The sequence below is a fragment of the Dromiciops gliroides genome, chromosome 5 (genome assembly GCF_019393635.1).
Source record: "Dromiciops gliroides isolate mDroGli1 chromosome 5, mDroGli1.pri, whole genome shotgun sequence".
In the NCBI taxonomy this organism is placed as follows: Eukaryota; Metazoa; Chordata; class Mammalia; order Microbiotheria; family Microbiotheriidae; genus Dromiciops; species Dromiciops gliroides.
This window is the reverse complement of record NC_057865.1, coordinates 208,536,201-208,562,313: the sequence shown is the minus strand read 5'-3', so window position 1 is coordinate 208,562,313 and position 26,113 is coordinate 208,536,201. Positions and strand designations below refer to the sequence as shown.

The window sequence follows — 26,113 nt, the reverse complement described above, 5'->3', positions numbered from 1 at the left end:
AGGCATTTCCCCTCCCTAATATACGATCAATTTTTGTGAAGGTGACATTAAGAGCTGAGAGCTGAATTGCTAAATATATAATATATTTATATATGTCACATATAAGTGTAGATACATATGCACCATTTTATTCTGTTTTATTTACCAGATCTAGCACATTTGTTGTAAAATTATATTCAGGTTATTTTTCTTGTTTATCTTTGCGGTTTTGTTGTTGTTCAGTTGTATTTGACACTTTGTGATCCCATTTGGCATTTTCTTGGCAGATAGTGGAGTTGTTTGCCATTCTCCAGCTCATTTTAGAGATGAGGAGACTGAGGCAAACAGGGTTAAGTGACTTGCCCAGGGTCACACAGCTGATAATTGTCTGAGGCCAGATTTGAACTCAAGAAGTTGAATATTCCTGACTCCATGCCTGGTACTCTATCCACTGTACCACCTAGCTGTGTCTTATCTTTTGCTTAGATTTGTCTAGATTTGAAAGGGATACATTGAGTTTCCCAACTTATAGTTTTACTGTTTCTCTCTGTATTTGGTTAATGCTTTGCCATTTGTTTTTTTTTTGGGGGGGGGGCAAAGCAATGAGGGTTAAGTGACTTTCCCAGGGTCACACAGCTAGTCTTAAGTGTCTGAGGTCGGATTTGAACTCAGGTCCTCCTGAATCCAGGGCCAGGGCTTTATCCACTGTGCCACCTAGCTGCCCCCTTTGCTATTTGGTTTTTATCCATTTCTATTTCATAGGCAGGTATTTACTGCCTATGATGCCTTTAGTATAATGTATTGTCTTTATTTATCTCTTTTAATCAAATTTGTTTTTATTATCACCTTGCTGCTACCTAAGTTTTTTTTACCCCCCAGGGCATTGAGGGTTAAGTGACTTGCCCAGGGTCACACAGCTAGTAAGTGTCAAGTGTCTGAGGTCAGATTTGAACTCAGGTCTTCCTGAATCCAGGGCTGGTGCTTTATCCACTGGGCCACGTAACTGCCCCCTACGCTTTTTTAAAATTCACCTGTAGCATAATAGCTTTTGATCCAGTCCCATATTTTAATTCTGTGTGACTGTATCTGTTTCAAGTATGTTTCTTTTAAATAACATTCTGGGTCACTCCATCAGTCAGTCACCTAACATTTATCAAGTGCCTGTTTTTTGCTAGGCAGTGTGCTGTGTGAGTTCATCCCATTCAGGTTTTGTTATGATTATTAATTATGTCTTTCCCTTCAAAAGGATATGGATCCTTTTGTATTATTTTCCCTTTTTATGCCCTCCCCATGCCTTTTTTTTTTAAAGAATTGAGAAAAGAGTATTCTCAGTGCTACTGACTTTATTTGATGCAGTCTGCTTCTACCTATTTTCTCTTCCTCTTGACCAGTCTCTGATCATAGGAGTATATAATTGATTATATTATCCATATAGAGCTTGGAAGAATCTTAGTGTCCATTAAATCTAACCCTATCTTTTTTCAGATGGCAAAATTGTGGCTGAGAAGTTAAGTGACAGGATTCGAATTCATCTTCCTCATTTTTAGACTAGTACTGTATGTAGTCCATCACTTTGTATCTACCAACATTCTCCACTTCATATTCTACTCTGTGAAGGTGAAGTTAGTTTTATTTATGGCTAATTCTTCCCTAAATAAACATTTTAAAAAAATACACTTTTGTTATCTTTTGTTTTACATGACCCAGATTTCCCTCTTTATTTCTCCCTTTCATCCCCCAGAGTCGTCCTGTGAGCATTAAATTTGTATGAGTGTATGGGGCAGGTAGGTGGCGCAGTGGATAAAGCACAGGCCCTGTATTCAGGAGGACCTGAGTTCAAATCCTGCCTCAGAGACTTGACACTTACTATCTAGCTGTGTGACCTTGGGCAACTCACTTAACCCTCATTGCCCTGCAAAAAAAAAACAAACAAAAAAACTCATATGAGTGTTGATACACTCAGTTTTAGGGAATGTATATACATTTGAGACTCCAATTTTCATAGGTCTGAGGGAATTCCTGATGTTCAAATTCCTGTCAGGAGTGCTTGAAAAAGTCCTCAATTCCATTAAAAATCCCTTCCCCCGGGGCAGCTAGGTGGTGCAGTGGATAGAGCACTGGCCCTGGATTCAGGAGGACCTGAGTTCAAATTCGGCCTCAGACACTTAACACTTACTAGCTTGTGTGACTCTGGGCAAGTCACTTAACCCCAATTGCCTCACCTTAAAAAATAAAGAAAAGAAAAGGAAAAAAAAATCCTTCCCCCCCCCGCCCCCGATCATTTATACCTAGTTTTTTAGGGTAAGTTATTCTTGGTTTTAAGCATTTGACTTTTGACATTTTACCAGACCTTTTTTTTTTTCCCCCAAATTACATGTAAAGATAGTTTTTAGAATTCACTTTTGTAAGATTTTGAGTTCCAAATTTTTCTCCCACTCTCCCTTTCCTCCTTCTTCCCAAGGACAGCTAACAGTCTGATATAGGTTATATATTACGGTCATGTTAAATATATTTCCACATTAGTCATGTTGTAAGAGAAGAGTCAGAAAAAAAAACAACAAAAGAAGAAACAACAAAAAAAGCAACAACAAAAGTGAAAATGGTATGCTTCAGTTTGCATTCAGATTCTATAGTTCTTTTTCTGGATGCAGAGAGCATTTTCCTTCATGAGTCTTTTGGCATTGTCTTGGATCATTGTATTGCTGAGAAGAGCTAAGTCTGTCATAACTGATCATCACACAGTGTTATTCATATTGTATACAATGTTCTCTTCATTCTGCTCATTTCACTCAACATCAACTCATGTAAGTCTTTTGAGGTTTTTCTGAAAACCTGCTTATGGTTTCTTACAGCATAATAATCTTTCATTACATTCATATATCACAACTTGTTTAGTCATTCCCCAATTGATGGGTATGCCCTCAATTTCCAATTCTTTGCCACCACAAAAGAGAAGCTATATATTTTTGTGCATGTGTGTCCTTTTCCCTTTTTTATGTTCTCTTTGGGATATAGACCTAGTAGTAGTATTGCTGGGTCAAAGGGTATGCGCAGTTTTATAGCCTTTTGGGCATGGTTCCAAATCAGCATTTGACTTTTGGATAGCATTTCCTCTGATTTTTAGTAGAAGTGGCCAGGTCTTCTGTGATCCTGATTATCTTTCCTTGGTACTTGAACTACTTCTTTCTGGATGGTTGCATTGTTCCTTCTTTGATTTAGGAGCTTTGGATTTGGGCTATGACATTCTTCGTACTTAAACGGTTTTTTTTTTTCAGGACATCATCATTGGATTCTTTGTATCTTTACTTTGCCCTCTGAACAATTTTCATTGATCATTTCTTTAAATATGTCATCCAGGCTTTTTTTTCCCCAACCATTGTTTTTGTTTTCAGTGAGCCTGGTGATTCCTTCACTTGTTTTTCAGGTCAGTTTAAAAAATATCAGACATTTTCCATTTTGTTCTATATTTTCAGCCTTTTGATTTTGTTATAATACTTGTTGCTGTCTCTTTTGTCTGTACTAATTATTTGGGAGTCTATTAGTTGGATAAGGTTTATCACTTTTCTAGGTATTTATTCTCCTTCCAATTATTTCCTTGAGTTTTTAGTTTTTGATCTTTTGCTCCATTCTTTTTTTTTTTTTTTGGTGCTCTTCATATAGTCCTTTTGGGGAAATCTTGGCTTGCTGATGTTTCAGTTACTTTTGCCTTATTTTGGGGGTCCTCCAGATTCACAACAAATTTTGATGCTGGTTGATGTCTTTAATTTATCCCTGAGTTCTGCTTCTCACAACTGGACTTTGTGGCAGTGCTAGCCTTTGTTCCCTGGTTGCTCATCATCTTGGTCTGCCTCCTAAAGTTAGGTCCCACAGATTTTTGAGGTTCAGAGTGATAGATCTTTAGGACCTTCTGTAGCCTCTAAAGGCAGAACGGTAGGAACTGTGGAGGCCTTGGACCTGGAGTGCAGAATGCTTTCATGTTGTAGTAGTAGTTACTAGTACTTTCTATGACTTCCAAGATCCCACTTTTTGTGACTTTCAGACAATATTGGCACTTTGATCTCCTTGAGCTTCAAGGTCCCTTTGCTTTTTTTTTTTTAAATTAATTAATTTATTTGTTTTTTGCAGGACAATGAGGGTTAAGTGACTTGCCCAAGGTCACACAGCTAGTAAGTGTCAGGTGTCTGAGGCCGGATTTGAACTCAGGTACTCCTGAATCCAGGGCCGGTGCTTTATCGACTGAGCCACCTAGCTGCCCCGGTCCCTTTGCTTTTATTACTTCTGGGCACAATCCTTTGGGATATGTGTGCCTCTGGTCACCCTATGAAGCTGTTATTTTGTTCGCCTTGCTGATACTAGCTTTGCTGGTGGGCTACCTTTCTGTGGATTTTTGGTGGAATTTTTGTACAGTTCTGTTGTCAAAAAAGTCATAGTCATTTCTTTTCTCTTCTCTTCTTTTCTTTGCATTGCAATGAGTGACTTGCCCAGGGTCACACAGCTAGTAACTGTCAAATGTCTGAGGTAGGATTTGAATTGAGGTCCTCCTGAATCCAGGGCTGGTGCTTTATCTGCTGCGCCACCTAGCTGCCCATAGTCATTTCTTTCTTTCTTTTTTTTTTTTTTTTAGGCAATGGGGGTTAAGCATAGTCATTTCTTAATGAATTTCTTGACTATTATTCAGTATGGTACAAATATCAGATTTTTGCTAGAGTAGATATGTGGACCCTGGGTGGTCTGTTTTGTTCTGGCAGCCATCTTTGCTGGGAATCCAGGGCAATTCTTTTTTAAAAGTCAGAGAAAGATTAATTTAATGTTAGGATAATTTTTTTGATATAATAAATGCCTGATTGCATTTTGATGACATTTTGTGAAGAAGTAAATATAAAATGTCAGGTACTTCTAGGCTAATTTGCTAAGGATTCAAGACTGCAGTCTGTTATGAAAAATTACCTAAGTTGCCTAATTTTGTCATACTGTTATAAAATAAGAATAATTCATAATTATATTACTAATTAAATTCTCTAAGTACCAAATGAAAATATTCTTATAAGACTTTTATTTCTGTCTCATTTTGTTAGGTATAATAAGGATTTGTCTCTCTCTTATTGGAACCCCTATTGGATGCTGCCCTCTGATGTTTGTGGAATGAACTGCTTTTGGGAAGCCACTTTTAGGTAGGAATTTATTATTTAAGTAGTAGCTCAGAGTAGGTAAGACCAGATAATAAAACCAGGAATACAGAAGGGAATTATTTTGATAGTTGTGGGGTTTTTTGTATCCCAGGAACTTAACATTTTCATTCAAAGTACAGTTAATAATTTTTCTGGTTTAGCTCTCTCCATTCTCTTTTTTTTCTTTGCTCTTTATATTCAGCAAATATTTGATTCCTATTATGCAGAAAACATTATTTGAAGTATACTTATTATGTGCTTGGCACTGTGCTAAGTGCTTTATCATTATTACTTCACTTGATCCTAACAAAAACTGGGAGATAGGTGCAATTATTATACCCATTTTATAGATGAAGAAACTGAGGCCAGCAGGGAAATCGTGAATTGCCCAGGCCCAACTCAGAGACCAGATTTGAACTCCTTGGAGCCTTCCTGACTTTAGGCTCAATGCTCCATGCACTGTACCACTAGTTTTTAAAATATATAAATGATTAAACAACTAAGAGATATGCAGGTAGGGGTTTGATAGTGCGGAGAAAATAATTATTAATAATTAATTTTGGGGGGACCCAGAGATCAGTTTCAGTCCCTCACCCCCCCCCTGGACTTTCTAGAAAGTCCAGGAACTTCAGCAAATCTTGTCTGGGACTAGCCCAAGGGAACAAAAGAAATGGAGATTGGAGATTGATTCTTTTGTCTAGCTCAGTGAACTGATTAAACCCCACCTAGAGACTGGACTTCACCTTTTCCCTTCAGGGAGGGTCTTCTATTAGGTCAAATTTTTTCAACAAGTTATTTAGTTGATTCTCTACAGTTCTCTAAGTTCTGCAAAGGGTAATAGTTTTGTTTCCACATTACCTATTCTTATTCCTTCAGTTTCTTTTTCTTCTCTTATTGCTAAAGCCAGCATTTCTTTTTTAAAATTTTTTCCAATTACATGTAAAGATAGTTTTCAACATTAATCTTTGTAACATTTTCAGTCGCAGATTTTCTCCTACCCTCCCTTTCCTCCCCCTCCTCAAGACAGCAAGCAAGCTGATATAGGTTTTATATTACAAGCATGTTAAACATATTTCCACAATAGTCATGTTGTGAAAGAAGAATTAGAACAAAAGGGAAAAACTACAAAAAAAGAAAAAACAAGTAACAAAAACAATGAAAATAGTATGCTTAGATCTGTATTCAAACTCCATTCAGACTTTTTCTGGATGTGGAGTGCGTTTTCCATCATGATTCTTTTTTGTTTGTTTGTTTGTTTGTCAAATCTTTGTTGAGTAATTTATTGGGTAACAGGGGCAAGGCAGGCAGGGTCTGGTTTAGTCCTTCTTGGCAGCGGCCTTCCTCATGGCAGCCAGGACATTGCTGAGCTCCTCTCTCTTCCTCTTGGCTCGGATGTGAGTTCCCACCCTTTTTTTTTTTTTTATGAATTTTAGGGCTCGCTTATCCTTGGAGACCTTTAATAATTCCATGGCCCACCTCTTATAAGGGGCAAACCCACAAACCTCCCGGATCATATCTCTCACAAACTTGGTTTGTTTGGTCAGGCATCCACGGCGGCAGCAGTGTCGCAGCTTCCAAACGTTCTTGGTAACTTTGTGGCCCTTGTTGAGACCCATGGCCATGGGGTAGCAGATAGCCATGGCTGTGGCGCGATAGTAGCCTCAACAGCAGCCACAACAGAAGGAAGGAAAGAGCGTTGAACTCTGGGATATGTAACCTCTACTTCCGGGTCTCCCGGAAGCAATGAATCTATCATGATTCTTTTGAAATTATCTTGGATCATTGCATTACTGAGAAGAGATAAGTCTGTCACAGTTGATCATCATCACATGATGTTGCTGTGTACATTGTTCTCTTGGTTCTGTTCACTTTGTTCAGTTCATGTAAGTCAGGTTTTTCTGAAATCTGCCTGCTCAACATTTCTTACAGCACAATAGTATTCCATTACATTCATAAACCACAAGTTGTTCAGCCATTCCCCAATTGATGAGTGTGAGAAAATGGGTAGCTGTCTCCTCTCAGTGAGGATATAACAGTCAATCATACTCCTCCTGACCTGTTTATAGGACCAAAGTCTCAGATCCCCTTCTCCCCCTCAGGCTAACAAAATCACATGGTTCAAGGAGCCCTGGTCTCAATAACTGTCTGCTCCAGAGTTGTGTCCATATAAGGAAGTATAAGGTCAAGGTCCACTCCTGAGTTATACCCATACAAAGAAGAGGGGTGGGAATACTGCATTCTGATTAGCTAGTTTTTGCTTGTAGATTGTAACCCTTGAGTAATCGGACCAATGATGAAAAAGGGGAGGGTCCATTCTCGTTAGGGACTAGGGTATAGAACAAGGCCTGCGAGTCCCCTTTCTTTACACCCACTAGCTGCACACTAGGGTGTTTCCTGTTCACAAGAAGGAAATGAAAGAGCTTTTGTCACATAGCTACTGAGTTCCTGAGAATTATTGAGAAGAGGATTGTTTTTCCCCTCACAATGAGCATCACTTCAAATTCTAATTCTTTACCACCACAAGAAGAGCAGCTATAAATATTTTTGTACATGTGTGTCCTTCTCCCTTTTTTTTTTTTTTTGCAGGGCAGTGATGGTTAAGTGACTTGCCCAGGGTCACACAGCTAGTAAGTGTCAAGTGTCTGAGGCCGGCTTTGAACTCAGGTCCTCCTGAATCCAGGGCGAGTGCTTTATCCACTGCGCCACCTAGCTGCCCCCCTGTCCTTCTCCCTTTTTATGATCTCTTTGGGATGTAGACATAGCTGGGTCAAAAGGTATGCACAGTATTATAGCCTTTTGGACATAGTTCCAAATTGTTGTCCAGAATGATTAGTTTAGTTAATAATTCTACCAACAATGCATTAGTGTTCCAAATTTCCCACATCTTCTTCAACATTTATCATTTTCCTTTTTTGTCATATTGACCAATCTGATAGGTGTGAGGTGATACCTCAGAGTACTTTTACTTTGCAATTCTCTAATCAATAGTGATTTTTTTCATATGGCTATAGATAACTAAGGGATTAAGTCAAGGGAGCCAAGAAAGTGACCCTCGTGTAGTCTCTATCAAAGGATAAAGGTGGGTCATTATACATTGATCAAAGCTAATTGATTAGCATCATTCAATTCCATTGGTTGATGTGACTTGAGGGTGGTCCAAATTAAAATGAACTATTACCTAATGGAAGAAACTCTCCCTGAAGGGCAAAGGTGAAGTCCAGTATCTAAGTGTGGTTCAATCCCATCAGTTTACTGAGCTAGACAAAAGAATCATTCTCCAATTATTTTGTTCCTTTGGGCTTATCCCAGACAAGAACTGGAGTTCTTCAAGAACTGGACTTTCTGGAGTGGGGTGGGAGTGGGGATGGGGAGAGGACTGAAACATATCTCTGGGTCCCCTCAGGAAATTCATTATTCATAATTATTTTCTCACATAGAAATGAGGCCCTTATAAGAAACACTGGCTATAAAAATTGTTTCCCAGTTTTCTGTTTTCCTTTTAGTCTTGGTTGCATTGTTTTTGTTTGTGCAAAACCTTTTAAATTTAATGTAATCAAAATGATCCATTTTGCATTTCATAATTTCATAATCTCATCTTTGGTTATAAATTCTTTCTCTTTCCATAGATCTGACAGGAAAACTGTTCCTTCCTCTTCTAATTTGCCTATGGTATCACTGTTTATGTCTGCATCATTTTGACTTTATTTTGGTATACAGTGTAAGATGCTATGCTATTTTTCAGTTTTCCCAGCTTTTTTTGTCAAATGGTGATTTCTTATCTCAGAAGCTGAAGTCTTTGGGTTTAGTAAAAAATAGTTTGCTATATTCATTCACTTCTGTGTTTTGTGTGTCTAACCTGATCCACCACTCCATTTCTTAGCCAAATAGTTTGGATGGTTGCTGCTTTATGATATTCTTGACCCTTTGTTCTTCTAGATGAATTTTGTCATTATTTTTCCATCTCTATAAAATAATTTTTGGTAGTTTGATTGGGATGGCACTGAATAAGTAAATTAATTTAGGTAGAATGATAATTTTTATTATATTATACCCATGAGCAATTGATATTTTTCTATTTGTTTAGATCTGACTTTGTGTGAAAAGAGTTTTGTAACCTAGAAAGACTTACATGAACTGATACTGAGTGAAGTGATCAGAACCAAGAGAAGACTGTACATAGTAACAGCAACATTGTGTGATGATCATCATACAGACTTAGTTAGCTCTTCTCAGCAATGCAATAATCCAAGACAATTTCAAAAGACTTGATGGAAAAGACTAACAAGGGTTAAGAGACAACCTAAGATCTGAGCTCTAACCCAAGCTCTAAAAGGGGCTAATAGATAACCTATCAAGTGTAGCTAAAAGGGGGTTAACAGATAACCGAAGATCAGTAGTACCGAAAAGGGTTAACAGAGAGACTAAGGTTTGTGTTACCATCAACAGTACAGTAACGAAGAGGGTTCAAGCCCCTTTGAACCCTTACTATCAACAGAGACAGTCACCAGGGACCAATAACTATTAATAACCATTAATATTCCTAAGATGAAAGAATATCTAGAAATCAGATCTTAAGTAAAGAGATATCATAAACACGGAGACCCTCTGGCTTTGACAAGTTTAAGCACGTCTTTATGAACATGTGCAGAGAAGACCAAATGTGTCCTTAGGTTCACCTTATGAGGTTTAAACCCCCAAAATACACCCCTAGTAAAAAAGATACCCTCCTTGGAGGATATCTTAGGAACCTAGGAAGTCCAAATTAGGATAAGACCTCCCATGTACCTCCTTAAGGAGGAAATTAAGATAATGAGGAGATAACCTACTTTTCTCACTATAAATATAACTCTTCTTCTTCCCCCTGTTTGAGACACTTATCTCCTTGGTATCTCCCTGTGGCCTCACAGTATTCTAATAAAAATTAGGAAACTGAGTCTTATAATTCTTTTGGGATGCCTCATGATCAGTTTGATCAATTAAATCTGATGTAGGAGTTGAAAAAAAGGGTTAATAGAAAAACCTAAGATCCAAGCTCTAATTCAGATATTAGCTCCAAAAGAGAGTTAGATCCCAGTTAATGGAAAATTTACAAGTCAAAATGCTAGGTTCTCTTACCCACAGTGATTAGCATCCATAACGGACCAAAATGGTTCAGGTCAAAATAACAATAAAGGAAAAGACAAGGCTATAGAAAATCTAAAGAAAAATGATTGTATTTTGAAACTAGCCATGGGAATCAGAAAGAGACATGCGCAGAAAAGGCCAAATTTGTCCCCAGATTCACCTTATGACGTGTAAACCCCCAAAACACACCTCCACTGAAAAAGGTACCCACCTCGGGGGTTGACTTAGGACCCCAGGAACTCCAAATTAGGATAAGCCCTCCCTTGTAACAGCCCTAGGTGGAGAATATTATAATGTGTAGGACAGGCCCTCCCTTATACCTCCCCAAGGTGGAGAGACTGATAATCAATTTATCTATACTATAAATATAACTGTCTTTTCTTTCACTATTTGAGAGATACCTTTCCACTATTCTGGTTTTCTCCCTGTGGTCACCCACAGTATTGCAATAAAACTTGGGAAACTGAGTCACTGAGTCTTGTAATTCTTTTGGGACTACTCACAATCAATTTGACCCCAAATTACATCCCACATCAAATTCGCTACTACAGAATCATCATGGAAAATGTCTTCCACATCCAGAAAAAGAGCTATGGAGTCTGAATGCAGATCTAAGCATACTTTTTTCACTTGTTTTTTTGTTTGTTTTTTCTTGAGGTTTTTTCTCTTTTGTTGTGATTCTTCTTTCACAGAATAACAGATGTGGCAATATGTTTAACATAATTGTACATATATAAATCAGATTGCTTGCTGGCTTTGGGAGGTGGGAGGGAAAGGAGAAAGGGAGAAAAATTTGGAATTCAAAAACTTGTGAAAATGAGTGTTGAAAACTATTTTTACATGTAACTGGAAAAAATTAAAGGAAGAAAAGTGTTTTGTAATTGTGTTCATAAATTCCTGGGTTTGCCTTGGCAGGTAGACTCCTCAATATTTTATATCGTCTAGTTTTTTTTTGGGGGGGGGGGTTTAGTGAGGCAGTTGGGGTTAAGTGACTTGCCCAGGGTCACACAGCTAGTAAGTGTTAAGTGTCTGAGGCCGGATTTGAACTCAAGTACAACTGACTCCAGGGCCGGTGCTCTATGCACTGCGCCACCTAGTTGCCCCCTTTTGTCTAGTTATTTTAAATGAATTTCTCTTTCTTTGTGTTGCTGCTGGGCTTCATTGGTCATATATAGAAATGTTGATGATTTATGTGGGTTTATTTTATATCTTGCAGCTTTGCTAAAGTTGTTTCAAGTAGTTTTTTAGTTGATTCTTTAGGATAAGAGAAGAAAAAGAAATTGAATTAGAATAGACAAGGAAGGATGATATGGCAGATGATATGATGGTATACCTAGAGAATCCTAGTGAATCAACTAAAAAACTGCTTGAAAAAATTAATAACTTTAGCAAAGTTGCAAGATATAAAATAAATCTACATAAATAATCATCATTTCTATACATGACCAACAAAGCTCAGCAGATAGAAAGAAAAATTCCATTTAAAGTAATTGTAGAGGGGGCAGCTAGGTGGCGCAGTAGATAAAGCTCCAGCCTTGGATTCAGGGGTACCTGAGTTCAAATCTGGCCTCAGACATTTGACACTTGCTAGCTGTGTGATCCTGGGCAAGTCACTTAACCCCCATTGCCCCACAAAAAATAAAATAAAATAAAATATTTGGGAGTCTACCTGCCGAGACACTTCCAGTAACTCTATGAACACAATTACAAAACACTTTTCACACAAATAAAATCAGATCTAAATAAAAATATCAATTACTCATGAATAGGCTGAGCTAATATAATAAAAATGACAATTCTACCTAGATTAATTTACTTATTCAGTGTGATGCCAATCAGGCTACCTAAAAATTATTTTATAGAGCTAGAAAAAATAACAAAATTCATCTGGAAGAACTAAAGGATAATTTCTTGAAAGATTGTTCAGGATTTTTTTTTTTAAATCATAGCTTCCAGGTAGTCCAAAAATTCTTATATTATCTCTCCTGCATCTATTTTCTCTTTTTGTTTTTTTTTTATTTGTTGTTGTTTTGGGGGCAGTGAGGGTTAAGTGACTTGCGCGAAGTCACACAGCTAGTAAGTGTCAAGTGTCTGAGGCCGGATTTGAATTCAGGTCCTCCTGAATCCAGGGCTGGTGCTTTATTCACTGCACCACCCAGCTGCCCCTCTGCATCTGCTTTCTAAGTCAGTTGTTTTTGCAATGAAAAATTTCACATTTTCTTCTATTTTAAAAATTTTAGCATTTCTTGATGTGTTATTGAGTCATTAGTTTCTACTCTTCTATTTTCATTTTTCTTTTCTTTTCTTTTCTTTTTTTTTTTTTTTTTTTTTGGTGAGGCAGTTGGGGTTAAGTGACTTGCCCAGGGTCATACAGCTAGTAAGTGTCAAGTGTCTGAGGCCGAATTTGAACTCAGGTCCTTCTGAATCCAGGGCCAGTGTTCTATCCACTGCACCACCTAGCTGTCCTCTATTTTCATTTTTCAAGAATTAGGTTTTTCAGTAAGCTTTTGTACTTCCTTTTTCATTTGGCCAATTCTGTTTTTTAGGGAGTTTTCTCAGTAAATTTTTGTATAGCTTTTCCCATGCTATTGGCTCTTTTTTCATGATTCACTTGAAGTACTCTCATTTCTATTCCTAGTTTTTCTTCTACTTCTCTAATTTGCTTTTAAAATTCCTTTTTAAGGTCTTCTAGCAATTCTTTTTTGGGCCTAAGACCAAATTACATTTTTCTTTTAGGCTTTATATGTTGCCATTTTCACACTATTATTCTCTTCTAAGTTTGCCTTAATCCTCCCTATCACCATAGTAACTCTCTGTAGTCAAGTTTTTGTTTTGTTTTGGTTTTTGCTCATATTTCTGCCTTTTTTGGTGACTTGGTGTTTTTACATGAGAGTTGGACTCTAATCCCACACTGTCCCAAGCTTTTGTGCTTGGGCTCTGGGTTTTACTGCTGGCTTTCACTTAGTTTCAGGGCTTACAGTTGCTTGCTTTCTCTGTATGCTAAGCTTCCCTTCTGGTGGATCCAGGGGTAGGGCCTTGCTACTGGGTTACTGTAGTAACACTCTTTCTGGTGACTGGCCCTGAAGAAAGGATCTTATTGCTGGTCTGCTCCATGTGTGATGCCTTGCTGCTTGGTTCCTGTGAAAACAGAATCTCTCTGCTCGTAGGTCCCAGGGGTGGAATTTCTCTGTTGGCCAGTTTTGGGGTGGTGCTTTAGTACTGGTCAGCAGTGGGGTCAAGTCCTTCCTGGTGGCTTGTGCTGGGTGTGGGGTAAATGGGATGGGCCCTTGCTGTATAGCACAGACTGCTCACTTGCCAAGGGGCTTCTGGATCTTAGGAGGGTGGAGCTTTGCTGATGGATTGCCTGAGGCTTCAAACCTTCCTGTAGACCCCTGCTGTGAGGATGGATGCAATGAGAGCTGCTGATGTTGCTGCTGCTTTAGGTCTTTCCTCCCTGGTAAGATATACCTTTCCTGCCTGGCTCCTAAGCTGCTTCCCTGCTCCTAGATTAATTCTAAGTTTTTAGTTGTTTGGAGCGGGATTTGGGAGGGCTTCAGAGGGTTCCTTCCTTATTCTGCCATCTTGGCACCATAAGTCCAGTATTTCTAATTAATTTAGTGTTTTAGGATTTAATTTTTGTTTTAGTTTTTTTTTTACTTGCATACCCAGTTCATTGATCTGCTTTTTCTCATTTTATTAATGTAAGATTTTAGAGATGGAAAATTTTCCCTAAGTATTGATTTGGCTGCATCCCATAAATTTTGGTATGTTGCCTCATTTATGTGATTTTCTTTAATGAAATTATTCAATGTTTCTTTTGTTTGTTCTTTGACCTATTTATTCTTTCTTGTTATTTTAATAGTGTTTTAAAAATGTTTCAATTGCATGTAATATTTTCAACATTCATTTTTGTAAGATTTTGATTTCTCAATTTTTCTTCCTCAGCAAATATTACAGTCATGTAATATTTCCACTTTAGTCATGTTGTGAAAGAAGAATCAGAACAAAAGGGAAAAATCACTAGAAAGAAAAAACAAAAGGAGTGAAAATAGTATGTTTCAGTCTACATTCAGACCCCATAGTTCTTTTTCTGGATGTGGAGAGCATTTTCCATGAGTCTTTTGGAATTGTCTTGGATCAATGTATTGCTGAGATTGCTATATTGCTAAATCTATCACAGTTGATCATCACATGATGTTACTGCTACTGTGTACAATGTTCTCTTGGTTCTGTTCACTTTACTCAGCATCAGTTCAAGTAAGTCTTTCCTGGTTTTTCTGAAATATGCCTGCTTATCATTTTTTACAGTACTATAGTATTCTGTTACATTCATATATCACAACTTGTTCAGCCCTTCCCCAAATGATGGGCATCCCCTCAGTTTCCAATTTATTGCCACCACAGAAAGAGCAGCTATAAATATTTTTGTACATGTGACCTGTTTATTCTTTAGAATTAGATTATTTCATTTTTCAATTAATTTTTCTTCTATTTCCATGACCATTTGTTTAATAACTAATGTCTTAGGGAGATTAAGAGGCTCTCCCCTTCTTTTAAATTCTTCTTTTTAAAAGTTCATTTTTTTCTCAGAAAGACTGCATTAACTCTTCTCATCTTGGTCATAGCCCTACCCTACTTGCAAGGAATTGAATCTAAGGGAAGGAAGTTGATTGTATTATACTCAAGTTTGGGTGGAGGCGTATTCTTTTGTCTAGATATCCAAAGGCTGAGGATGGTCTGAGCAGAGATAATTTTTCTGTCCATTCTGGAGAGCAATTTGTAACTGTGCCCAAAGGGCTATAGAACTGTGCATACCCTTTGATCCAGCAATATTCACTGCTATGTTTATGTTCCAAATACATCCCCCAAAAGAGAAAAAGACATATTTGTACAAAAATAGTTATAGCAGCTCTTTTTGTGGTGGTTGAGAATTGGCAATCAAAGGAATGCCCATCAATTGGGGAATGACTAAAGAAGCTGTAGTATATGATTGTAATGGAATATTATTGTGTTATAAGAAATGACAAGCGGGATGATTTCAGAAAAACCTGGAAAAACGTATGTATAGTATAGTATAAGTATGAATTTATGTATAGTAAAGTGAAACAGGATGTATATTGATGTATAATGGATGTATATAGTTGTATAAATGTATGTAATTGATGTATGGATAATGTGTAGTGAACCAGGAGAACATTATATTCAGTAACAGCAATAGTGTTTGATGAAAAACTTTGAATTACTTAACTATTCTCAGCAATACAATGATCCAAGACAATCCCAATGTACTAATGAAGCGTACCATTCACCTCCAGAAAAAGAATTGATATTGATTAATGTAGACTGAAGCATACTATTTTTCCACTTTGATTTGAAATTTCTTTTTTTTAATAAAGTATTTTATTTATTTTTTTTCACCTGTAAACCCATCTGGCCCTGGGGATTTTTTCTTAGGGAGTTCATTAATGGCTTGTTCAATTTCTTTTTCTAATATGGGTTAAGGATTTTATTTCGTCTTCAGTTAACCTGAGCAGTTTGTATTTTTGTAAATATTCATCCATTTCATTTAGATTGTCAAATTTATTGGCATACAGTTGGGCAAAATAATTCCTAATTATTGATTTAATTTCCATTTCATTGGTGGCAACATCACCCTTTTCATTTTTGATACTGGTAATTTGGTTTTCTTCTTTCTTTTTTTAAATCAAATTAACCAATATTTTATCTATTGTATTGGTTTTTTCATAAAACCAGCTCTTAGTTTTATTGATTAATTCTATAGTTTTCTTGCTTTCAATCTTATTAATTTCTCCTTTAATTTTTTTTTTTTTAGTGAGGCAATTGGGGTTAAGTGACTTGCCCAGGGTCACACAGCTAGTAAGTGTTAAGTGTCTGAGGCCGGATTTGAACTCAGGTCCTCCTGAATCCAGGGCTGGTGCTCTATCCACTGCGCCACCTAGCTGCCCCTTTCTCCTTTAATTTTCAGGATTTCTAGTTTAGTATCTAATTGGGCATTTCTTTTTTTTTTTTTTAGTGAAGCAGTTGGGGTTAAGTGACTTGCCCAGGGTCACACAGCTAGCTCTGTATTAAGTGTCTGAGGCCGGATTTGAACTCAGGTACTCCTGACTCCAGGGCCAGTGCTCTATCCACTGTGCCATCTAGCTGTCCCAGGGCATTTCTATTTTGTTCTCTTTCTAGCTTTTTAAGTTGCATGCCCAATTCATTGATCTCCTCTTTCTCTTTTTTATTCATGTAAGCAGTTAGAGCTATAAATTTTTCCCTAAGCACTGCTTTGGCTGCATCCCATAGATTTTGGTATGTTGTGTCATTATTGTCATTCTCTTGGATAAAGTTATTGATTCTTTCTGTGATTTGTTGTTTGACCGATTCATTCTTTGGAATGAAATTATTTAGTTTCCAATTGATTTTCATTCTACTTTCCATGGCTCTTTCTTACATGTAATTTTTATTGCACCATGATCTGAGAAGGATGCATTTACTATTTCTGCCTTTCTACATTTGACTATGATGTTTTTGTGCCCTAATAACTTTTCTAGTAATCTATTCACCTCTTTCACTTATTTCTTATTTATTTTTCGGCTAGATGTATGTAATTCTGAGAGAGGGAGATTCAGATCCCCCACCAGTATAGTATTACTGTCTAATTCCTCTTGTAACTCATTTAACTTCTCCTCTAAGAATCTGGATGCTATACCACTTGGCGCATACATATTTAATATTGATATTACTTCATTATCTATAGTACCTTTTAGCAAGATGTAGTTTCCTTCCTTATCTCTTTTAATGAGATCTATTTTTGCCTCTGCTTTGTCTGAGATAAGGATTGCTACCCCTGCTTTTTTTTTCCTTCTGATTCTTTTTTTTTTTTTAGCAACAAACATTTATTTTATTTTCCATTTACATATAAGGGTAGTTTTCAGCATTCATTTTCATAAGATTTAGAGTTCCAAATTTTTCTCCCTCCCTCCCTTTCCTCCCCCCTTCACAAGATTGCAATCAGGTTATATATGTACAATCCACAAGTGTTCTTTTTATCAGTTCTTTCTATAGGGGTGAATAGTAAGCTTCCTCATTAGTTCCTTGGGATTGTCTTGGATCATTGCACTGCTGAGAGTAGTTAAGTCATTCACAATTGCTTATTGAACAATACTGCTGTCACTATGTACAATGTCCTCAGCTCTGCTCACTTCACTATACATCAATGTCCATTAGTCTTTCAAGGTTTTTAGGGGATCATCCTGTTTGTCATTTCCTGTAGCACAAGACCATTCCACTACAATCATATAACACAGCTTTTCCCATCATTCCTCAATTGATGGACATTCCCTTGATTCTCATTCTTAGCCTCCACCAAGAGTTGCTATAAATATTTTTTGGTACAATTTTTCCCCCTTTTCTCTTTTTCATGATTACTATTGTTAACTGTTTCCCTTCCATCCTATTCCCTTCCCCGTGATATTTATTCTGTTATCCATCTTCTTTCATCCTATCACTCTTCAAAAGGGATTTGCTTCTGTTTTTCCCCTCCCCCACTCTGCCCTTCCTTCTTTTGCCCCTCTCTCTTTGCATCCTCTCCTATTTTCCTGCAGGGTTAGAGAGATTACTCCACCCAATTGAGTGTGTACATTATTCCCTCCTTGAGCCAATTCTAATGAGCTTGAGGTCTTTGAGCCAATTCTGATGAGTGTTAGGCTCATTTACTGCCCAGATTAAACAGATTACTCCACCCAGTTGGGTGTGTCTTTTAGCCTTTTCTGATGAGTGTACTAGGTTTTTTTTTCACCTTCATATGATGTAATTCACCCCATTCCACCTCCCCTTTCCTCTCCTCCCCATAGACTCCCTTTTTAACCCCTTAATTTTCTTTGTATCATCACATCAAAGAGAATTTATATTTATACCTTCTGTGTATAGTCCTTCTCTCTGCCCAAATACATTTACAATTCTTAAGAGTTATGAGTATTATCTTCCCGTGTAGGGATGTAAACAGTTTAACCTAATTGAGTAACTATTTTTTCCCCCTCTGTTTACCTTTTTAATCTTCTCTTGAGTCTTGTATGTTAAGATCGAATTTTCTATTCAGTTCTGGTCTTTTCATCAGGAAACATTCAAAGTCCCCAGTGTCATTGGATGTTCATCTTTTCCCCTGAAAGAGAGTGAACATTTTTGCTAGGTAATAGATTCTTGGCTGCAATCCAAGCTCCTTTGCCTTCCAGAATATCATATTCCAAGCCTTGTGGTCCTTTAATGTTGAAGCTGCCAGGTCCTGAGCAATCCTGACTGTGGCTCCATGATATTTAAATTGCTTCTTTCTGGCTGCTTGGAGTATTTTCTCCTTCACCTGATAATTCTGGAATTTGGCTACAATATTCCTTGGAATTTTCCTTTTGGGGTCTCTTTCAGGTGGTGATCGGTTGATTCTTTAAATGATGATTTTATCCTCTGATTCTATGATATCAGGGCAGTTCTCCTTAATAATTTCCTGGAATATGGTGTCTAGATTCTTTTTCTGGTCATGGCTTTCAGGCAGTCCAATGATTCTCAAATTGTCTCACCTGGATCTGTTTTCCAGATCAGTTGTCTTTCCAATGAGGTATTTCACATTTTCTTCAATTTTTTCATTCTTTTGATTCTGCTTGACTGATTCCTGGTGTCTCATGGATTCCTTATCTTCCAACTGTCCAATTTTAATTTTTAAGGCATTGTTTTCTTCAGTGAGATTATGCACCTTTTTTCCATTTGACCGGATGATTTTTTTTTTTAATTTCAGGCAATTGGGGTTAAGTGGCTTGCCCAGGTTTACACAGCTAGTAAGTGTTAAGTGTCTGAGGACGGATTTGAATTCAGGTACTCCTGACTCCAGGGCCGGTGCTTATCCACTGCGCCACCTAGCTGCCCCCAGATGATTTTTTTAAGGATTTGTTTTCTGCAGTCAATCTTTGTGTTTCCTTTTTCCAAGCTGCTTATTCTTTTTTTCATAGTTTTCTTGTTTTGCTTTCATTTCTCTCCCCATTTTTTCTTCTACCTCTCTCAATTGATTTTTTTTTTGTGAGCCAGTTGGGGTTAAGTGACTTGCCCAGGGTCACACAGATCCACTGCGCCACCTAGCTGCCCCTCAATTGATTTTTAAAGTCCTTTTTGAGCTCTTCCAGGAAGGCTTTTTGTTCTTGAGACCAATTCACCTTCCCTCCTGATGTGTAGGCAATTTGAGGGTATTGTCCTCATCTGAGTTTGTGTTTGCTTCTTCCCTGTTGATAGTCTGCTCGGGGGCACCAGGGTCCCTGTTTTGGGCTTCTTGTGCAGGGGTATAGGTGCTATGTCACCGGCTTTTTACACACTAAGGCCTTTATGGTGTGTGCAGTTCTCCCGCCCTGCACTTCCTATCTGAGCGCGCTAGGATCAGTGGACCTAGTCATGTCTATCTTGTTTGTGGCCCTCCAGCTGGCAACTTGTCCTCTTGGCTGGTGCAAGTAGGTTTTTCCACTGTCCTGCTGGGCCACCAGATTTTTGAGCCAGGATACAGGGGCCTCAGTTGTTGGGCTGTGGCCAGCAGCTTCCTGCTGAATTGCCCCGACCCCCTCAGTGCTGGGCTGGTGCCTTGCGGTGTGCCTCCCTTTTGCCCGAGTCAGACCGACCTTTCCTGAAGTCTTCTAAATTATCTCTGGTTGGAAGATTGTGTCTCTCTGTCTCTTTGCAAGTTCTGTAGTTTCAGAATCCATCCAGAGGCTTGATTTAATGTTCTTTTTGAGGGAACAGAAGGAGAGCTCAGGCAGCTTGCTTATTCCTTTCCGCCATCTCGGCTCCACCCATTTATTTGAGATTTCTTATACAAAATGACTGATATGGAAATGCTTTTCATAACTGCACATGTATAACCAATATCTGATTACTTACCGCTTCAGGAAGTAGGGAGTTTAGGAGGGTGAAAGGATAGAATTTGGAATTCAAAACTTTAAAAGCAATAAAACAAGGAAGAGTAACTGGAGAAATACAAGTAGTCAATAAGGAAATAAAACTACCAATCTTCACAAATAATATGAGAACCCCAGAGAATTAACTTAAAACTAGTTACAACAATTAGCAATTTGATTTGATGCTTTGTAGTATAGTTTAAAATCTGGTACTGTTTAGCTCCCCTTGCTTATTTTTATTCATTATTTCCCTTGAGATTATTGACTTATTTCTTCAGATGAATTGCATTTTTTCTCTCTCCATAAAGTCCTCCTTTAATATTTTTATTGACATAACACTTGAATAATTATTGTCATTTTTTATTGTGCTCATTGTGTGCGTATACCTCTCATTACCTGAGTTTGTTTTTATTTCCTAAAAGATATTTTGTAATTGTATTCATATTATTTCTATGTGCTAGACTCCAAAATATTTTATAAACTCAATAGTTATTTCACTTTTTGTTTTGTTTTTGTTTTTGTAGTGAGGCAATTGGATTTGACCTCAGGTCCTCCTGACTCCAAGGCCGGTGCTCTATCCACTGCGCCACCTAGCTGCCCCTTCAATAGTTATTTCAAATAGAATTCCTCTTTTTACCTCTTCTTGCCAGATTTTTGTAGATTATACATAGAAATGCTCATAATTTATATGGATTTATTTTAAATCCTGCAAATTTTCTGAAGTTATTGTTTCAGTTAATTTTTACTTGAATCTTTGGGCTTCTCAGAATCATCAAATTGTTTGCAGTAAGCAACAGTTTTGTTTCTAATGTGCCTAAGCTCATTCCCTCGATTTCTTTTTCTTATCTTATGATTTGGTGCATTTTTAGCACTCCTTCAAATAATAGTGGTGATGATGAATGTCTTTGCTTTACCTCTGTTCTCATTAGATGGTCCTGTAGTATTTCTCTAGTATGGATGATGTTGACCCTTTGTTTTTACTCTTTGCAGAATTTTTTATTTATGCCTGGTTGTTTTTTTTTGTTTTGCAGGGCAGTGAGGGTTAAGTGACTTGCCCAGGGTCACACAGCTAGTCAGTGTCAAGTGTCTGAAGCCAGATTTGAACTCAGGTCCTCCCGAATCCAGGACCAGTGCTCTATCTATTGTGCCACCTAACTGCCCCTATGCCTGTATTTTTTAATGTTTTTTTCGGAAATGGGTGTTGACTTTTGCCAAAAGTTTTTTCGCCCACATGATGGTTATAATTATATAATTTTAATTTATTTTATTATTAGTATTACCTGCTTTCCTTTATTTTGAAATTACCCTGTAAATTCAACCTGGTAATAGACTTCTGAATAACTTATTTTACTTCTTTTGCTAATATTTTATTTAATATGTATGTGTTATTCTTTAGGGATTTTGGTTCATAGTTTTCTTTCTTTGCTTTGTTTCTCCCTGGTTTAGTTTTCAAAACCATGGATACAAATATCATAGAATGAATAGTGTGGGATCCTTTCTTTTTTCTTACATAAAGCTCATGTATTATTATTATTTATTTAGTTTTTTTTTTTTTGGTGAGGCAGTTGGGGTTAAGTGACTTGCAGGGTCACACAGCTAGTAAGTGTTAAGTGTCTGAGGCCGGATTTGAACTCAGGTCCTCCTGACTCCAGGGCTGGTGCTCTATCCACTGCGCCACCTAGCTGCCCCAAGCTCATGTATTATTGAAATTAATTGTTCTTCAGAGGTAGCTTATAATGGAATGGAGTTTTGGGCATGGAATAAGGAAGACCGGAGTTCAAGTCCAGCCTCAGTTACTTAGTAGCTGTCTGACCCTGGGCAAGTCAATTAACCTCTATTTGCTTCATTTTCCTAAACTGTAAAAGTAGGACAATAGATTCTATCTTGATGAATTGTTGTTAGGATGAAGTAAAATAATGTTTTAAAAGCACTTAGCACAATGCCTAGTATGTAATAGGAACATTTTCCCTTCCCATACCCCTTATAATACTATTAACTTGTAAATCTATCTGGTCCTTATTTTTTAAAAAATTGGAATTAATTTATGGCTTTTAAAAATTTCTTCTTTTTGCTGTATTAACTTGGATATTTTATATTTTTTCAAAGATTGTCTTCATTGGACTAGCAATCAGAGCACAGTAGTTTCTGTTAATTTTCCTTATTCTTATTTTCATATTCATTTTTTGAGTTCTTTTTTGTTTGTGATATTGGAAATTTGATTGTCCTCTCTTTTTAAATTAACTTGGCCATTCTTTTGTTTTATTGCGTTTTTTTCCTTCAAAAAACCAGCTCCTAGTTTTAGTTTTTACTTCAGTATTTTTTTTTTAATTCTTTAATTTGTAAGATTTATGATTTGGCATTTAGGTTTTTAAAATTTGTTGGTTTTCTGTTTTAAAAGAAAAATCCATGCATATTTATTTAACTGTTTTTTTTCCTCCTTTATTGATGAAAGTGGTTAGAGGTAAATTTTCCTGTAAGGAATCCTTTTGCTGCATCCGAGAAGCTTTGGTGTGAATTCTCATTATTATAATTTTCTTTGATGAAATTCTCTATTATTCCTATAATTTGTTCTTTGACCAGTGAGTTCATTAGGAATTTAGAACCTGAGTGATCGGAGATGGTGCTGCCTTCAATAAAATTATAGAAGTTTGGAAAATGGATGGGTTTTGGAGGAAAGATAATAAGTTCAAATTGGAACATGTTAGGTTTGAATGGCCTATTGTATATCCATTTCTAAATGTTCAGTAGAAATTAGGGCAAGATATACAGGTATAGGAATCATCTGCCTGTGGATAAATTTGTGGGATCTGATAAGGTAACCATGTGAGAGTGTAGCAAGATACCCTTGGGGTATCTTATATAGTTAACAATCCAGGAAGAAGGTAGAAACTGGCAATAAGAGTTTTTTGAGAAAGTGCCAGAGAGGAGATATTATCAAGGACAAGTGAATGGTCAATATTGTTAAATGCTGCAGAGAGGTCAAAAAGGGATAAGCCTATAAGAAAAGGCCATCAGAATTGGTCACTAAGAAATCACTGGCAATTTTGGAGAAATCAGTTTTCATGCATGATGAAATGAGATGAAATTACAATGTTTTGAAAAGTGAAAGGAGAGGCACCTAGAGTAGATTTTTAAAAAATAGATTATAGAAATTTGGGTATAGCTAGAGGCAGCTAGGATTGAATAGTAGATAGTGATTAAAGAGAGAGGAGATGGTTGTGGGGACAATATGCTAGATAAAGAAGGAGAAAGTCAGATCAAGAGTATGGGTCGGGGCAGCTAGGTGGCGCCGTGGATAAAGCACTGGGCCTGGATTCAGGAGTACCTGAGTTCAAATCCAGCCCCAGACACCTGACACTAGCTGTGTGACCCTGAGCAAGTCACTTAACCCCCGTTGCCCCACACACACAAAAAAAAGTATGGGTCACTTTTTTTTTTTTAACCAGAGATTTGAAAACTAATCTTTAAATTTTCATCCTTCAATATTGGATGCAAGACCATGTTTATATTTAATTTGGGATATACATATAATTGAATAGTATTGTTTTAAAATTTGTTTGCAATATAGCTAAATTCTGCAACAGGTTTTTATGGTTATACTTCCCTTCCTCACTGAACCTTTCCTTGTAAAGAAAAACAGTTAAGCAAAAATGCCTACATATGACCAAATATAGAAAGGTTTGTAATTGTAGTTCCCCTACCTCTCTACCAATAGGAGAGAAGTATATTTCACCATTTGTTCTCTAGGACCAAGATTAGTAATTGCAATTAATCAGCATTCATCTGCAGAGTTATAGGTTTATAGATGTAGAGCTAGAAGGGACTTCACAGATCATCTAATCCAAACCCCCATTTTATAGATGAAGATACTGAGGCACTTAGGTTAAATGATTTAAATCACATAGGTAATAAGTAGTAGAGTCAGAAGTCAAACTGAGGTTCTTGGCTATAGGTCTTGAGCTCTTTCTACCATACTACATTGCTTTTTAGTTTTGGTTTTGTTTACACTATTATAGTTATTGTGTATGTTCTTTTGGCTCTATTCTCTTTGTTTTGCATTAATTCATAATCTCAAATTCTTCTGAATTTGTCTTTCAGTTTCAGTGATGTTTCATTGTTTAGTTCATATGCTAAACTATGCTAATTTTCTAAAGCTGTATTGAAAGTTTTACAACTTAAAATGTTCTCTTTATCATTAGGTATAGACTGATGAAAACACAGTCCTCTGAAACAATGCACCTAGCTGTGGTAGCCTGTGGTGAACGACTGGAAGAGACTGTAACTATGATAAAATCAGCTATTATTTTCAGCATCCAGCCTCTTCAGTTTCACATTTTTGCTGAAGACCAATTGCACCATAGCTTCAAAAACATAGTAGGTATTTGGGATAGGTTACAGAATTATTTTATGGTATACATATAGTAAATATGTTGATATAAATTAAACAGTAGTTGAAACTTTTTAGATTATAATGCTATGTCACTGATAGTACAATTCTTGGAACATAGCAAGTGCTTAATAAGTATTTGTTGATTGATTTATGAGAACTAGATTAAGATATGCTGATAAGTAGCAGTTTATCTGAGTGAAAAAAATTTTAATCACATAATGTTATAGAATCTCAGAGTTGAAAGACCTCAGAGACTAGGGAAAGCTAAATTAAAAGTAATTAGAGGGGGTAGCTAGGTGGCGCAGTGGATAAAGACCAGCCCTGGATTCAGGAGGACCTCAGTTCAAATCCAACCTCAGACACTTGACACTTAACCCTCATTGCCCTGCCCCGCCCCAAAAGTAATTAGAGTACAATTTCATTATTTTAAAGATATATTTCAAATCAGATAAACAAGAATTGTCTAGGAGAAATCCTTAAAAATTATGTTTTAGTATAATAATGTTTACAATTAAGATAATAGAAATGGAAGTGCCTAACATCCTTTTTTTTTTTTTTAATGGGGCAGTGGGGGTTAAGTGACTTGCCTAGGGTCACACAGCTAGTAAGTGTCAAGTTTCTGAGGCCGGATTTGAACTCAGGTACTCCTGAATCCAGGGCCAGTGTTTTATCCACTACGCCACCTAGCTGCCCCCCGGTGCCTAACATCCTTAATGATGCCAGAATACAATGTTTTCTTTCATTATTTATATTAAATATATGAAATATTTTCTGCATTGACAGCTTTCATATTTTGTGAAGAAAAATATTTTGCTAAGCAAAAGTAAAGCCAAATTATGGATTAATAGAATCTGGATCACTAAGGTTTTACATTTAAATATTTTATATAAGTGCTTCCTATTTCTCTATAATTTTTGTGAACTTTTCTTTCAAAATGTTAATTGAAGCATTATAGGTTTTTATAAAATAAAACAGGGTTTTCTGGAGGTTGTTTTATTTTTTACTTAACCAAGAATGCCTCAAATTTATGTAGACAATTTTTCTACTATTTCAAGAAAAAAAGTTAGCTTTTAAAAAAATTTTATCTAATCCAGCTTCCAGATTGAGCTTTTTTTAAAACTACTGTCAGTTTCAATTTGTAATCATTCCTTTTTTTTTTAGCAATTGTGATATTTTGCATTTCTTTCAAATGTTATCTTAAAAATTGAACTTAGTAGGGGCAAAGCTATGATGGCAGAGAAGAGGCAGGAACCTAGCTGAACTTTCCCAACATTCCCCTCCAAACAACTTTAAAATAATGATTCAAATCAATTTTTTGAAGAGCAGAGCCAACAAAAGGTCAGGGAGAGACATTTTTCTCGTCTAAGAAAACTAAGTGGTCAGCAGGAAAGGTCTGTGACACTAGCATTGAGGAGCCAGTCCAGAGCTCATGTGTCAGCAGCACCAACTGCAGTACTTGGAGGTGGCCACAAGAGTGTAAGTAGCAGTAAGCTTTGGAAGCTCTCAGCCCAGAGACAGTA

The 26,113-nt window shown here is 36.9% G+C and overlaps 2 protein-coding genes across 3 annotated transcripts in view; one reads left to right on the top strand and one right to left on the bottom strand.

Moving 5' to 3' along the window:
* Positions 1–26,113, top strand: part of GXYLT1 (glucoside xylosyltransferase 1) — a 71,207-nt gene that overhangs the window by 8,980 nt on the left and 36,114 nt on the right. The window contains exons 2-3 of one of the 2 annotated variants that reach the window (XM_043968642.1): positions 5,055–5,150; positions 24,403–24,577. In XM_043968642.1, coding sequence (XP_043824577.1) covers positions 5,055–5,150; positions 24,403–24,577 — 271 coding nt within the window. The remainder of the gene's footprint in view (positions 1–5,054; positions 5,151–24,402; positions 24,578–26,113) is intronic. The other variant, XM_043968643.1, reaches the window with a different exon arrangement.
* LOC122729671 (60S ribosomal protein L36-like) lies at positions 6,464–6,787 on the bottom strand. Its single transcript, XM_043968644.1, has one exon. The coding sequence runs from the start codon at positions 6,785–6,787 to the stop codon at positions 6,464–6,466; it is 324 nt and encodes a 107-aa protein (XP_043824579.1).